Source organism: Lactuca saligna, chromosome 9 (genome assembly GCF_052625555.1).
Source record: "Lactuca saligna cultivar CGN05327 chromosome 9, ASM5262555v1, whole genome shotgun sequence".
Taxonomy (NCBI): Eukaryota; Viridiplantae; Streptophyta; class Magnoliopsida; order Asterales; family Asteraceae; genus Lactuca; species Lactuca saligna.
In genome coordinates this window covers 141,587,367-141,602,779 of record NC_136425.1, presented here as the reverse complement: position 1 = coordinate 141,602,779, position 15,413 = coordinate 141,587,367, and the positions used below count along the sequence as shown (strand labels likewise).

Sequence of the window (15,413 nt, the reverse complement as noted above, 5' to 3'; positions counted from 1 at the left end):
TATTAGAAAATACAAACAAAACATCAAAACAATAAATAAAATAAATAAAAATAATAGTACATATTAATATGATTTTAAATGTTTAAATAATTAATTTAAAAGAATAGTTTTAAAAGTAATTTATATTAAATTCATTAAAATAAAAAAAATATATTTAATGAGTGGACCCTTCCAAAATAACTTTGAAAACTTATTTATCAAAAATTGAATCTCTTTGACACATTTTCATTGTCAAAATAGGTTGTGTTATAAGTATAGTCTCCACTCATATAAATAATCACATGAGGAGAGTTTACAAACATTATTATACTCCATGGAGAGGAGTACACAACATTGGAGATACATATTGAAATTGACATCAAAACTAGCTTTTTTTGACTTTAGAATAGGCGTACATGTGTGTTCCTTAGGCTTGACGGTATGGGTGCGGTCCGAGACCGCACTTCGTGCCACATGGACACGGAACACCGCCCCCAGACCGCAGTCTGGTGCGGTCTGGACCGCAGTGCGGCTTGTGAGTACTGTGCAATTTGATTGGTGCTTGATCTTTGACTGGTTTTGACCGTTAAATGGTCTTCAATGTTTATTTTTTATTATTATTATTTTTTTAACTTTACTACACACACACACACACACACATATATATATATATATATATATACATATATATATATATACACACACAATATTTTTACACAACTTTTTATCATATCTCTACTCCTTTTCTCTATTTTTATTTGAAAAATGTCATCTTCCAAACGACCTAACAAAGAAAAAACACCAGTCGGAAATACCAACACCCCAGTACCTTCGTTTGATCAACCGATTTTCTCACCTCCGTATTACCACTACGGCGGTATGTTTTCGTATTTTCCACAACGACCAGGGCAACCACAACCACAAACACCACCACTACCACAACCCGACTCGGATTTTAATCCATTTGATTTTTTGTCCTAACCCGAGTTTGTGCAACAAACACAAACACAACCAAAAACGGTCGTTTCTGATTCTAAACCAGAATTCGTTACAGAAACTCAGCCCACTCGAGCAGCGAATAAAAGAAAAGAGAAGGCGGAGGCTAGATGTTGGGAACCTTTGGAAGCGTTGGTGTTGGCACAATCTTGGATCGATATTTCAGAAGACGCGACAGTTGGAAAAGACCAAAAGCATGACCGCTTTTGGATTTGTGTTTTACACAGGTTCCATAAAGGAATGAACCGTGGAGAATACCGTTCAAAACATCAAGTGTACTCCAAATGGGGGAAGATGAACAAGGAAATCATGTTGTTTAATGACTTGTGGAACAACATGAAACGTCAATGGAAAAGTGGAGAAAGTGATGAAGTCATTTTGAAGAAAGCCTTGAAAGTGTATCAAAAAGAAAATCTGAAGGCTTTCAAGTTTCTTGAAGTTTGGAATTTTTTGAAAGATAACAGGAAATGGCTGAGTAGCAAAACATCTGACCAACATATCGACAGTTGGTCAAAACGCAGCAGAACATCTGAATCCGACCACACTACATCAGATGCTCGTGTTCAATTTGATTTGAACAAAGTTGAACCTATTCCAGTTTTACCACCTTCCCGACCATTGGGAAGAGACAAATCAAAAAGCAAAGGCAAAGGCAAAGCGTCGGATCCAGATGATTTGAGGAAATGGGAACTGACATGAAGGATATAAAAGAGAGAATTGACAAGATTTTGAAAAGTGCTTCTGAAAGAGACCTTTGGAAACAAAGGGAGAGCGACATGCGAATACTAGCAATGGACACGTCGAATATGACCGGGGCCGAGCTTGAAGTGGTTTTGGCGATGAAGGAGGAAGTGAAAAACCGTTACATGAATCGTGGCTAATTTCTAGTTTTTTTTTTTTCAAGTTTTTAATGGTTTCTTGTGTTTTTTTTTTTTTTAAAGTTGTTGGTTTTTTGTTTCTACTTTGTTTTTCTAAATTTTTAGGTTTTTTTTTTATAGTATTTGTATTTTTAATTAATGAACTATTATGTTTTTAAAATTATGTTTTGTTTATTAAAAAATAATTTTTATTAAATTAAAATAGTTAACAAAAAAACAAAAAATAAAAAAAGGAAAAAAAAATAAAACTAAAACTGTGGCACCACACCCAAGGTTGTCAAGATCGGGATCCTACCTAGGATCGTTTTTGGGTTTGCAAAATCGGAATCGTAAGATCGGGATCGAGATCCTAAGATCCCACAAAATAGAATATAATTTTAATTTATAATATTAATCATAAAAAATATTTCAAACATTTAATTTTTCGTTCAAAAGTTATAAAAACTTTAAAATATTAGTCATAAGTCACAATAAAAATGATAAATGGTAGATTGGTAAAGGGTAAAAGACATAAAATGGTAAAAAAAAATCATTTGAAAAAAAAATTAAAGGAAGGTAGGATCGGATCGGATCTCGATCCTACGATCCTACCTACGATCTTACGATCCTACCTGCGATCCTACCCAAAATACGATCCTTTTACGATCCGGATCGTTTTTCATACATAGGATCGTAGGATCGTACGATCCTACGATCAGGATCGTGATTTTGACAACCATGACCACACCCTTGGTGTGGCAAGAAACCACACTTAAGTGGTAAAATGTGACGTGGCGCTTACGTGGCGAGGGAGGGAGTGCGGTTTCGGTGGCACCACTCCCTCCAGCCTTACATGTAAACAGACGTGACACATCCACTCTTGCTTACATGTAAACACACATGAAACACCTCAGTATTTTAACGATAAAGTTAAACGAAATGGTGACACGATCGCAATACTAAATTTGTTGTCACGTACGCGTCATTTCATTTTTTCAATACATACGGGTGGTGTCATACCAAACTATGCCTCAAAAAACTAGTGGGTGTTATACCACACTTTGATTTGTTTTGATATTTTTAATTGAATAAAATATAATTTAATAAAGAGAAATCTATAGAAGAATCTTATTATTTTGGGAAAATATATGATTACGTCCCAAAAAAATGAGTAGTAAAGCCCAAGAAATTAATAAATTTTTTTACATTAGCAAATTTTGATTTGTTCAGCAAGTAATGCGATCAAATAATTAATTTTCAAAAAATAATGAGACCTTTTTTATAGATTTTCTCAAAAAAAATTCATAATGTACAAACATATTTTTATGTATTTATATGTATTTTTTAAGCACTTTTATGATTTTCTATATATGATCTTACGTATTTATTAGGTTTTGTAAGTCGTTTATATAGTTTACACTTTTTTTAATGTATATTAAATATATAAATATATTTTTTTTTTTAAGTATTTATGTGTTTTTTTAAGTATTTTTACATATTTTTATCTATTTTGATATATTTTGATGTATTTATGTATTTTTAATGTTTTAATACAGTTTTTACAAAATTTTATGTATTTTTCATGTATAAACATCATTTTTCTTATTTATATGTATTTTTAAAGTAATTTTTAATTGTTTATAAGTATTTTGGTATATATTTTATTTTATTTTTTTACTTGAAGTTTTAACGGAAGTTAACTGTTAAACCTTGTAAATGAAGAAGAAAAGCATCCAGTATTTCAAAACAAACATTTTTTCAAAGACGATCTTTAACCATCAAATCTTTTTTTTTTTTTTTTTTTTTTTTGTAGATGGACAAACTTTAAGAATATCTTTATTAATTTTATTTTGTTAAAGAACTTTTGGTTTCTGATAAAATTTTTAATCATCATTAGTAAATCCCATAACACAGTTTCATTTTATTTCACATTTTGTATGATTTTGCTATCATTGAATGATAATTTTTGCATACAATTGTCATCCTTGTCGTCAATATAATAATACAACTTATGTATAATCGGCAGCAAAATTAGTATCGTGTTACCTATTATTAATTGCGTAAAGTTTTTTAATTTCGTCGTGTTAATTCATATTGGTTACGTAGTTAAAAATTTATATAAACACGTAAAAATATATATTTATATATTTAAAATACATAAGAAACATAAATAACTATATACAAAATTTTAAAAATACATAAACATATATATATATATATATATATATATATATATATATATATATATATATATATATATATATATATATATATATATATATATATATATACACGTTTATAAATTTAATACAAATTTTGAAAAAATCTATAAAAAAGTCTTATTAATTTAGAAAATTAATAATTTGATCCTATTATCTAAAGTAAAAAATTAACTGCCTTCTTCAACTTTTCTATTCAAAAACATTTTTTGTGCTAAAATATAAAATCAAAAATAAATTCATCTAAAGCATATTTCGTCAACAAAAATAAAACATAATGGATAACAACTTCTTTTAACCGTTTCAAAGAATAATAAAAAAGAACATTTGATGAATTATAAAAAATATATAATGACTTAAAAGGATAATGTAATTTTCGATTTGTACAATCTCAGATTTTAACGATATTTATATCCATACGTTCGTATTTTAGTCTACTACAATTTTCTTTATATTACTACCGTTAAAAGTAATATATTTTTTATTGACGATCTTTATATCTATATGTTTTTTATAAATGTATGTATGGATGTTTTTTTTTATGAAACCGTAAGTAAAAATACATTACATTTTAATGAGAGTAATCTTAATAAAAGTTGTAGTAGACTTAAAAAACAAACACGTGGATACAAAGATCATTAAAATCTGATATCGTGTAAGGAAGTTCTGACGTTCAGAACGCAAGACCTAAGCCACAAGACCTATGCAACAAATCAATCGACAGCGATGGATATAAACATCAACAACTCAAAACACTTCATCAATAATTGTCCCACATAAGATGTCATGAAAAAAACCTAAAAAAAATCATTCATAAGTATTGAATGAATACAAAAACAAAAAAGACTTATTTTGAAACAAAAAATATTAATGACTAAATGTGCACAAAAATAATAAGGACTAAATGCAAAATGATAAATATATTACCCTATTAAGTCATTTTCTCGGGCTAACCTAGAGTAACCAATCATAAGGACTGAGTTTATACAGTTTAACAAGTTTAAGGAGTAAATGTGGTTAATAAATATTATTTAATAATAGATAACTCGATACCTTGGAAAGAATTTTTAACTCGGATCATCCCCATAACCTTAATTTGTTACCCGCCTAGTCCTTTACTTAACTTTCCGTCTGATTTGGGGTTAGGAACACCTCACATGAGTGGCATGCTAGGGGCATTTTTGTCCTTTCATTATTTAACGGACTTAAAACTACTTCTCGTTCCTTCTTTTTCTCAATCGGTACTTCCACCTTCAGACGCGTGTACGTGTGCCTTTGTAGAAGTCGGAAAACTTAACCAAGAATGTTATGAGTGGCTTAAACAAATATCACCACAACATTAGGCATGTTTTCACTTTATAGGTTTGAGCATGTTATATATTTTAATGTTTGATAACCATTGCTATATATTCTAATGTTTTCTAACCATTTTTACATATATTCTATTAATTAATAGGGAGAGCACATTCTAATGTTATGATAAACAACATATGCTAGTCCTTTTTTAAAGGAAAATACTAGAAGGACGTGATGCACCAATTATCAATTGCTTAGAGTTTATCAGGGAGTACATCATGAAGAGGATGTTGAATGTTGACAAAAAATTTGACAAAGCAACAGACACTTTGACTCGAACAGCTACGAAGATATTGCAAAAGATCAAAGATGAGGCAGATACGTATATAACATCATTTTGTGGAAACGGGAAGTACCAAGTAAATGGACCTTGGCAAGACCAGTGTTTAGTGAATGTGAATCAATGAACTTGTTCATGCAAGAAGTAAGAAATAACTGGAATGCCATGCAAACATTTTGTATCTACAATTTGGGAGATGAGGAGAAATAATGTTGCAATTGGTATTCCATAAACCTTTGTTCATGAATGTTATTGCTATCAACCTGGAGGAATATGTACTCATTCAAAGTGGATCCAATAAATGGTAGGAGAATGTGGATGAAGTCACCTTGTCCAACTACTTTGTTGCCTCCAAAACATCATGTCCCAATTGGGAGACCAAAAAAGAAAAGAAGGAAGTCAACTTCAGAAAAAGAGGATATGATCAAAGGGAATACAGTTTTTAGAGCACAAAAAACGGTTACATGTACCAAATGTAATAACAAATGACACAATGCCAGGACTTGCAAATGGCAGTTACCAACTGTTAGTGGTGCATCTAAGAAGAAAAAGGGAAAAAAGAATAAGGAGAAAGGAAAAGAAAAGGAGAAAGGAAAAGAGAAGAAGAAAGGAAAAGAGACGGCTTCGCTATAAACTCTTATGTCATGTGATGCTTTTATTTTGGATAAACTCTTATGTCATGTGATTTTTTTGTTTTGGTTAAACTCTTATGTCAAGTGATGTTTGTATTTTGGTTAAATTGTTTTGTGTTTAGTATCACCAAAACAATCAATGTTGGTACTTTGACATTTTTTTTGGTTAAACTCTAATGTAATGCTTTTGTTTTAATGTTAACAAATGGATGGATTATTGGTACTTTAACATTTGTTTTTGTTCATTTCATTTGGCATGTTTATTGGTCATATGTTGAATGAAAAGTACTAAAAGATACCATTTGCAGTGCAACTATGAATATACCAAATATTTACCCTTTCTCTCCCAATTACAGCAACACAAGATGGTAATAATCCATTGTAAGACAACAAAGTGCAACTATTAAGTGTACCAAAATATACCCTTTCATTAAAATGCAACAATACAAAGATGCTAATATTACCTTTGCATTAGATGATCTTCAACCAAAAACCACTATTGATATACCTAATACTACAACTTGTAAACAATTATCCCAAAAAACAAAACCCAACTAACAATTAACCACATTTTGAAGTTCCGATTTTGGATTTGAAGTTCTTCATTCTGGATTTCAAGGTCACGAGTTTGGATTTGAAGTTCTTCATTACGGATTTCAAGCTCAAGATTTTGGCTTTCAGCCTCATGCTTATGATTTTCTTCATCTACCCACGAAATAAATCCACTTCTTGGGCCCTGAAGTTTTCAATAGCCTCAATTAGCACTAAGTAGGGTTAAAATAGAAAATTACCAAAAAAAAAAAATTGATAACTCGATACCTATAAAGGGCATGTATAAAATGGAATACCATGGTTTCTCTTTGTCCCTGAAGTTTGTATAATCCCTACAGCTCCACAATTGCATTTCGCCATAATCAATTTTATGGATCTTCAATCTTTCACGATGCAAGAGAAATTGAGTAGAAGAGAAGTGGAAGCATCGATTGAAAAAAGAAGAAAGACGAAGTAGTTTTAAGTCCGTTGAATTATGAAATGACAAAAATGCCCCCAGCATGTCACTCATATGAGGTGTTCTTAACCCTAAATCAGATGGAAAGTTAAGTAAAGAATTAGGCGGGTAAAAAATTAAAGTTATGAGGATGATCTGAATTAAAAATTCTTTCTAACAACAAAGCATACAAGTAACACCAAACGATAGGGCCCGTCAAGTTTTCTCTTCTTTTTATTAAAGTGCACCCACAAAAAAAGATGTATGCAATTCCTTATTAAGGCGCAACTAACTACATGCAATTCCTTATTATATAAGGTGCAACTATAGTAGAAATTTCCGTGTCTGCTGCTCCAAAAGAACCTCCTCGGAAATTTTTCGAAAGTTTCCTAGGAAAATCTCTTAAAATTCTTTTCCGGTAGGTACTTTTCTACGAACTTTGTTTCCTCCTAATTTTATTGAAAAAAAAATAATTCGAAGGAACGTGCAAGTAGTACGTGTGCGTGTGCCGGAAAAAAATGACTTTATTTCTGCAGTGATTTATCAAAATATTATCCCACATGTAGATACGATAGTAATAGTAATAATAATAATAATAATAATAATAATAATAATAATAATAATAATAATAATAATAATAACAACCCAAATTACATTCAAAACCTACATTAAAATTGTCAACCATCACTCGATCGTGTATCTCATTTCAGGTAAACTTGACAGAAAACAAGAAATATTGCCAAATAAACCACAACCAATAATAACGTTATAATCAATGCGCCACCACAGCTCCTTCTTCGCCACCATGAACAACTGGTTCTGGTTCAAATTCTGCTTCTTGCTCCGGAGACTTGAACACCTTAGCAATCTTCTCAGTAGGCACCAACGGCAGATATGAAGAAACCTGGTATCCGTCCTCCGCTGTTTGCTGAACAGTCTCATTGTACTTTTCAGACAAGAACGCAGCTGCTGGTATAACCACCTTAGCCACACTACGAAACAATGGCATTTTATTAAGAGAATGCCAAGCTGAAGCTGCTTGTTGCTCTGCAACTGGTTCATATTTCACCAACAGCTCTTTTGCACTCGGCTCTAGCTTCGTGTACGCAGATTTTGCAAGCCCAGATGCAGTTTCGACAACTCCATGGTTCTTGATGTCCTTCGCGACATTGGTAGACATGGCTTTTGCAACAGACTCATCAACCTGTAACCATGTTTATAAATTTCAAATCTTTTTGGTGATATATTAACAAGATTGATGTAATGATATTTGGAGGAAAAGAGAAGGAGAAGATGATGATTACCTTTCGATCAACAAACTTGAGTACTTCACCAGGGACGTTATGGAATGTATCGCATGCAGGGCTAATAACGGTTTTGAGAGTGCCTTCTATTGCCTCTACGCCTGGTTTGAGTGAACCGCTGTTTTCTTTAGCGTAATCATAGGCTTTTGATGCGTATGGAGCTGCATGCTTTGCTGCTTCTTGGACGAAAGTTAGGTATTTTAACTTCTCTTGTTCGGTTTGAGCCTTTCGTAACAAAAAGAAGAGATCATATTAAGTGTTCGTGACTTGTTGGTATCAAGAAACATGTTTCCAACACTCAAGAACATAATTCAACAAATCAATGAAAGGTATTTTCCATCAAATAGTACACAATTGGTTTGCAAATATATATCATGAACAACTTCGCTAGATTTTAGGCATCAATCATTAATATAATTATATAAACCATATTATAAAAGCGTAGTGAATACACAATATCACCTACAAGAGTCTCTAATGTAATCTTTTGTTTAGCTTTGTAGTAATTATGTGTAAATATGTAGCATCAATAATGGTGTAGAATATTAGAAGATAGAAAAGTGTATTTATTTTAGTCGATTTATAAGTTCATAAATTTAGCATCACGAAAACCACATATGCCTTTAATTACGTTGAATTATCCTAAATTTTGGAAGGATCAAAAGAATGCGAACAATTTCTCATACAGATTTTTTTTTTTATGTTACTAACACTTAATTTCATTTAATCATGTTCCTTCATTTAAGCAACGAATTCTATCTTTTTAACAAATGAATCGAAATGGAATCAAAGCCCCAAATTAAACATACATGCTAAAACAATTCATTTAAAAATAAATACAAAATAGCATGAACTACAATTAAACATTAGAAAACACGAACCTCTGGTTGATTGTAAACTGTAATAGCGTTTTCGGCCATGATCAAGATGGAAGATTCAAAGAGAGAAGAGATCGTTTATTATAAAGTGATTGTTGCTTAACTGTGAAGGTTTTCGTATCCAACAATCGATGAATCTATATTTATATACAATACACAGAGTCGGTTATAAACAGCAGTCCACATTTTCCACGGAAACCGAGAGTTTCATGCAGGATGCAATTGCGTCACCGTGTAAGCAAGTGTGGGTCCAGAAGTGTCGACTGTTATTCTAAATCTATGGGCATGTTGCACTTGGGCCCCAGAACATATGTATTTAATCCAAAGAAGCCTTTGTACTTTTTAAATCGTCCGTTAAATTCCTTTAAAATTTCAAGTTCGAGGATCAACTAATCCCTCGGCAAGTCTTGTTTTAAAATTTATATTTATGTTTAATTAAGGTTATAATATTTTATAAGGGTAGTAAGTCGTTCCTTTATTTATAAAATTGTTTTTAGTTGTTTTTCATAGACAAACTTATGCTATTGGTTTGTGTAGTTTTACAAATCATGCGACCAAATGCTTTCAAAAACTTGTATGTTTGGTCAACGTCTTCCATTTGAAGACATTATTCGTCCCACATGGTCTCCTTGGCCTACGTGACATTCCAAATCACCCTAGATAATCTATGGAGTTATAAACCAACCTAAAGTTCAACGAACCGTTCATGATTTGTTTGGCGGGAAGTTTGTTAACATGAACAAAAGTTCTCGTATGGTTAGTTAAAAAAACAAAAATGGAAAATGGATTCGTTTATTTGTTTTTTCTAAGTTCATTAATGTTTGTCAACATAAGTTTCTTTATGTATATATATGTTCACTTATGTTTGGTCACATTACCATATTATATGTTAATTTTTGTTCATACATATTCAATTTTGTTTGTTTATCTTCATTTATTTATGTTCGTTTAACATGTTTAGGAACATAAACGAATAAACGAACATAAATAAAGTAATTTGTTAAATGAATGAATATGAATAGTAAAACATTCGTTTGTTTATTCATTCATATTCATTTATTTGTTTGTCAAATATTAATGAACGAACACAAACAACATCTTATTTGTGTTCATTAAGTTCGTTTACAGCCGTAAAGTGATGATTGTTCGCATGATCTCTATGATTTTCTAAAATTACTTTTCTTGTCCTTTTTCGTCCTTGTTCGCATTGGTTATGTTGGTTTCTAGTGGCAAGCTCAATATCCTAATTCTAATAAATAAGTAGAACTCGGTCACGTGGCATTCTCCCAGCCCCCCAAAATAGAGTTTTTCTGCTCATTTTTTCTTCTATATTTACGTAAATGCCATTGAATTCGAAAATTGAATAAAAGTTCAAACTGATGTAATATATCAGGAAATTTTAGCTGTCAACTGCATTCAAAATATTCATGCATTAATTTTAAATGAATAAAGATTATGGAAATAATTTGAAAAAAAATATGTTAATGAATAATCAGATTCGAAAATCACGATTAAATTTGAAAGTTTGTTTATTTTGATTGCAAATTCAATATATTGCAATCATTAAATCCCTAAAAATCTACAGTATTTTTCAGCAAACGTAAATATCATTTATACGGTTATTTTGTTTTTACCATTCTGTTCCATAACAATTCTGCTCCATAGAAACCACAACAAACGTATTCTTCTTCATTCTTTGTTGTTCTGCAACGCTTCAAGAATTAAATATCAGGTTAGTGTATTCAAAAATCAGAATTACCAATATTTCTATTTCCTCCATGTTCTTATTTATCTGTATCTATCACGTTCTCATTGTATGATTTCTATTCTTCTTCTTTTTTGTAATTCTTCTTAATCGTCTACTTCTTCTACCTTTTCAGTTTAAAATACGAAAAACTAATAAACATTACAAGTTCATTTTCTTTAAAAAAAAAATAAAAATAGTCTTTTTCAGATGTGCACAGTAACTTTTTTTTATGGTATGAAATTTTAAAATTTGTTTGTTTTTATCTAAATACAATCTCAAAAAAATTTAGAATTTTAAAATTTATGAGTACATTAAGTCAGTTGTTATTATCATGTGTTGATTTTTAATTTTTCTGTTTTACTCATTGTTATGTTATCTGTTAGTGTTAGTATGTTGCAGGGGCATTTTCGGTATAATTGTCGTTTTCATGTTTATTATATATTTGTGTTCCATCTTATTATATAAACTTTTATTCAATCTAAAACATTATTTCATATGAATTATTTGTTTTTGTTTGTATTCCATTTTATTATAAAATGAATTATTCAATTTAAAAATTTATGAGTACATTAAGTCAGTTGTTATTATCATGTGTTGATTTATAATTTTTCTGTTTTACTTATTGGTTAGGATGTTCTGTACATTTTAAAAGGTTGCTAATTTTCCTTACAATTCTATAATGATTAAATTTATTGCAGAAAATGGAAATAGGAAAAAAGGTTTACCTAAATAACATTGACCAGATAGATGAAAAATCGCATATCAAGGTTCGGGTGCTTAAAATTTGGAACTTTGTCAGAAATAATAAAGTTTGTTCCATTGAAATGATCATCATGGATGAGGAGGTTTGTTGTATTTGATATATTTTTTATTCATCATTCAATATTAGATATGTTTCATGAACATAATAATTTTTAATTTTTTTTTAAACAGGGTACACAATACCAAGCTCGTGTCTTCAATCAGAATTTCTCCAGATTTCGTCATCTTTTAAAGGAAGATGAAAGTTATATAGTTATAAAACCCAATATTGCTGCTGTTACTAATGGTTTTAGTTATACAGGTCATAAACAGACCTTAACTTTGGATTGGAAAAGCATCCTAAAAAAATGTGATGATTTCTCGGGTCCGGTCAATGGATTTATGTTTGTTGACTTTAATTCTATCATAGAACAAACATGCCCAAAAGACACATTCTTTGGTTAGTCATAAAATATTAATAAAATCATTTTTTATCATTTGTTTTTTTGGTTATACATTTTATTATTTAAATATTACGAATTTAATCATAAACTTTTATTTTTTTGTGGTATCTGTTGTGTAGATGTTATTGGACATATCGTGTCATTTAGGCCTCTTGAAACTTCAAATCCAGTACCATCCAAGCATTATATAAAAGTCACTCTTAGCAACCTAGAGTGAGATTATATTGTATTATTTATTTATTATTTATTATCTTTAATTAATCACAAATTAATATTAATATAATATTTTATGGTTTATTTAGTTCTGTATATCTGAAGGTTACTATTTTTGGAAGTCAAGCATATCAAATTTCAGAATACCTAAAAAATAACCCGACTGTTAATTTTGTTGTTATCGTGATGCAGTTTTTGAAGCTAAACATTTGGAATGGTTTGTATTCAGTCTTTATATATAGATGTTTATAATTACTGTTTTTATATAAATTTTAATAATTGGATATACATTTTTTACAGGTCTTGGTGAAGCTAAAAGTCATTTTGAAGTAACGAAATTGTTCATAAATTCTGACATTTATGAAATAAATGAGTTTAAAAATAAGTTAGTTTCCAACTGTTTTTTATTTTTTTATAATGTATTTTAACTTAAAAAAAACACAAAACCTAATATTCATGAATCTAAATTAAACATTACAGGTTGAAATGTCATGACAATTTCGGTATAACTGAAAAAAGCATAACTACACTTCAAAGCTACTCTTCTTCATATACAGATGACTTTAAGGGAAATTTTCCATTAAAAACAATTTGTGAGATCACCGAACCAATTAAGGTATATTGCATTATTTTATATGTTTTACATTTTATTTTTGCATAATTTATTTTAATAATTTTTACATTTGATATGATACAGGAAATGAAGTTTTTATTAGTTGCTTCCATTGTTAATATAAGGCAGAATCTACCATGGTATTATGAAGCATGCAAAAAATGTGGAAAAAAAATTATCCCTGTTCCCAAAACCAATCATTCGTATACCAACCCTGAGGGAATTTCAGAAACTATGGTTGTCGAGTGTACAAATGCACAATGCAAAAAATCTGAATTTCAGTCAGTTATAAAGTATAGACATATTTATTTCTATTAATTTTGTCACTCTTAAAACAACACTAACAATGACATAATTATTTTTTGTTTTAGGTATATAATTCCAATTAACATACAAGATTGTACTGGAACCATTGGATTGACTCTTTTTGATAGGGAAGCAAGGAGGTTGTTAAATATAAGTGCCTACGAGTTGAAAAAGATACATGATGCGGTATATTATTCATACCTTTAAAATCAGAAAACATTTACTTAATTTTTTTAATTTATTAAAATATATCTTACAGGCCGGAGACAGTGATGCCCTATTTCCAATGCAACTTAACGTGTTGAAAAACCCCAAGTTTGGTTTTGTTGTAGATATTACAGAATACAATGTCAACAACTATAATAACATCTACACAGTTCTCAGAGTTACAGAAGATATGTCCATTGTTTGTGAATTGGAAAGTAAAATAGAACTTATGGTATGTAATTTTTTATTGTTGAAAATTTACAATTCTTTAATGTTAAAGTACATAACGATTAACATATTTCCATTTTATTTTTTAGAGTATTCAATCTGTCTCCTTAAATTAAGTTGCTTTGGAATCCGATGATGTTGTACAGCCTGTTCAAAAGGTTTTTCATTTTTTTTTTATAAACTTTTAATTATATTAGTTATTTTTTTTAGGAATCAAACATTTTTTTTAAATTAGGATGTGATCTCACAAACAGACGAAAGTTTTACACCCTTAACAGTTGATAAGTCAACCGCAACAAGTCCTTGCAAAATATCAGGTGATTTGAAGCGCAACCTCCAAGAAATTTATGATGTTGATTCTGGATATGATTTAAGTTCAACTAAGGCTAAAAGAAAGTCAACCGCAGAGGAAACTCCACTCTTGATTCCAAAAATTGAAAAGTGAGTTTCTATCGGTTATAAGACACATTTAATATATTTTGATCATTTGTTTTGGTTATAAAGATATTTTAATTGCTTGGTATGATTTTTATTTTGGGGTATTTAGGATGTCAAATATTATTGGTTTTGAATATTTTTGAATACTTTTATTGTTTTAAATTGGACAAGTTAGTTGATTTTGGTTATAACTCAAATAAAATATATTGCCCCTAACTTGATAAGTATTTCATATATCGCAATTAACAATTAAGACAAATCAATCAATCAATCAATTTGTATAATAAAAATGCGAAATTCTTAGCTTTCTTCCCCAATTCGCATTCTACTGTAAAATTCACATTCTTCATTCACCATCTTTCTTCGCATGTTCCAGTCATTTTTTTTTTAGTTCATTCGCATTTGAGTTGTTTGTGTCACCAAATGCGAAATTAATATTAACCATAATCACCTTCGCATCTTTAACCCCAATCCATACAACCTCATATGCGAAACGCAATTTTGATTTGTATTACCAAATGCGAACATTTTTGCTTTTACACGTGAACTGCATTTGACTCCAATATTGAACAAATCACATTTCACAGTCCTTCTTGACTTCGCATTTTTCTTCACGAATCGTCCCTCAATCAATAACCCAATTAACCCAATTGCGAATCCAAAATCAAAACTTATCTGTTTTCATATGCGAACCCAACTTATTGGTTTTTCAAAATCAAATTCGCAACTCCAAATCGTTCGATTATTCGCCCCAATTCCAAAATCAAATAACAGATCCTTCGTATGATTCATTTAATAACCAAGGCTTCGTTCCAAAAAACATCGAATTTAACAGTTATTCATTCCCACAATCTTTAACCTCCGTTTAAAATCGATCCCTGTATACAAACCCAATAACCAATCGAACACATACCATTCGAAAACAATAATCATTACACCCTTCAACAGATTTGACATCGCATTTCAA

The 15,413-nt window shown here is 30.2% G+C and overlaps 2 protein-coding genes across 2 annotated transcripts; one reads left to right on the top strand and one right to left on the bottom strand.

Moving 5' to 3' along the window:
- Nucleotides 1-7,906: 7,906 nt before the first annotated feature.
- LOC145018077 (stress-related protein-like) lies at nucleotides 7,907-9,633 on the bottom strand. The gene is made up of 3 exons (XM_078976004.1): nucleotides 9,493-9,633; nucleotides 8,612-8,836; nucleotides 7,907-8,511 (listed from the first exon to the last, which is right to left on the bottom strand). Exons 1-3 carry the CDS (start codon nucleotides 9,529-9,531, stop codon nucleotides 8,080-8,082), a joined length of 696 nt encoding a protein of 231 aa, XP_078832130.1. The 5' UTR covers nucleotides 9,532-9,633; the 3' UTR covers nucleotides 7,907-8,079.
- Nucleotides 9,634-12,840: 3,207 nt separating this feature from the next.
- LOC145016762 (uncharacterized) lies at nucleotides 12,841-14,453 on the top strand. The gene is made up of 7 exons (XM_078974982.1): nucleotides 12,841-12,882; nucleotides 12,955-12,983; nucleotides 13,135-13,270; nucleotides 13,352-13,548; nucleotides 13,639-13,759; nucleotides 13,833-14,012; nucleotides 14,244-14,453. Exons 1-7 carry the CDS (start codon nucleotides 12,841-12,843, stop codon nucleotides 14,451-14,453), a joined length of 915 nt encoding a protein of 304 aa, XP_078831108.1.
- Nucleotides 14,454-15,413: the final 960 nt, after the last annotated feature.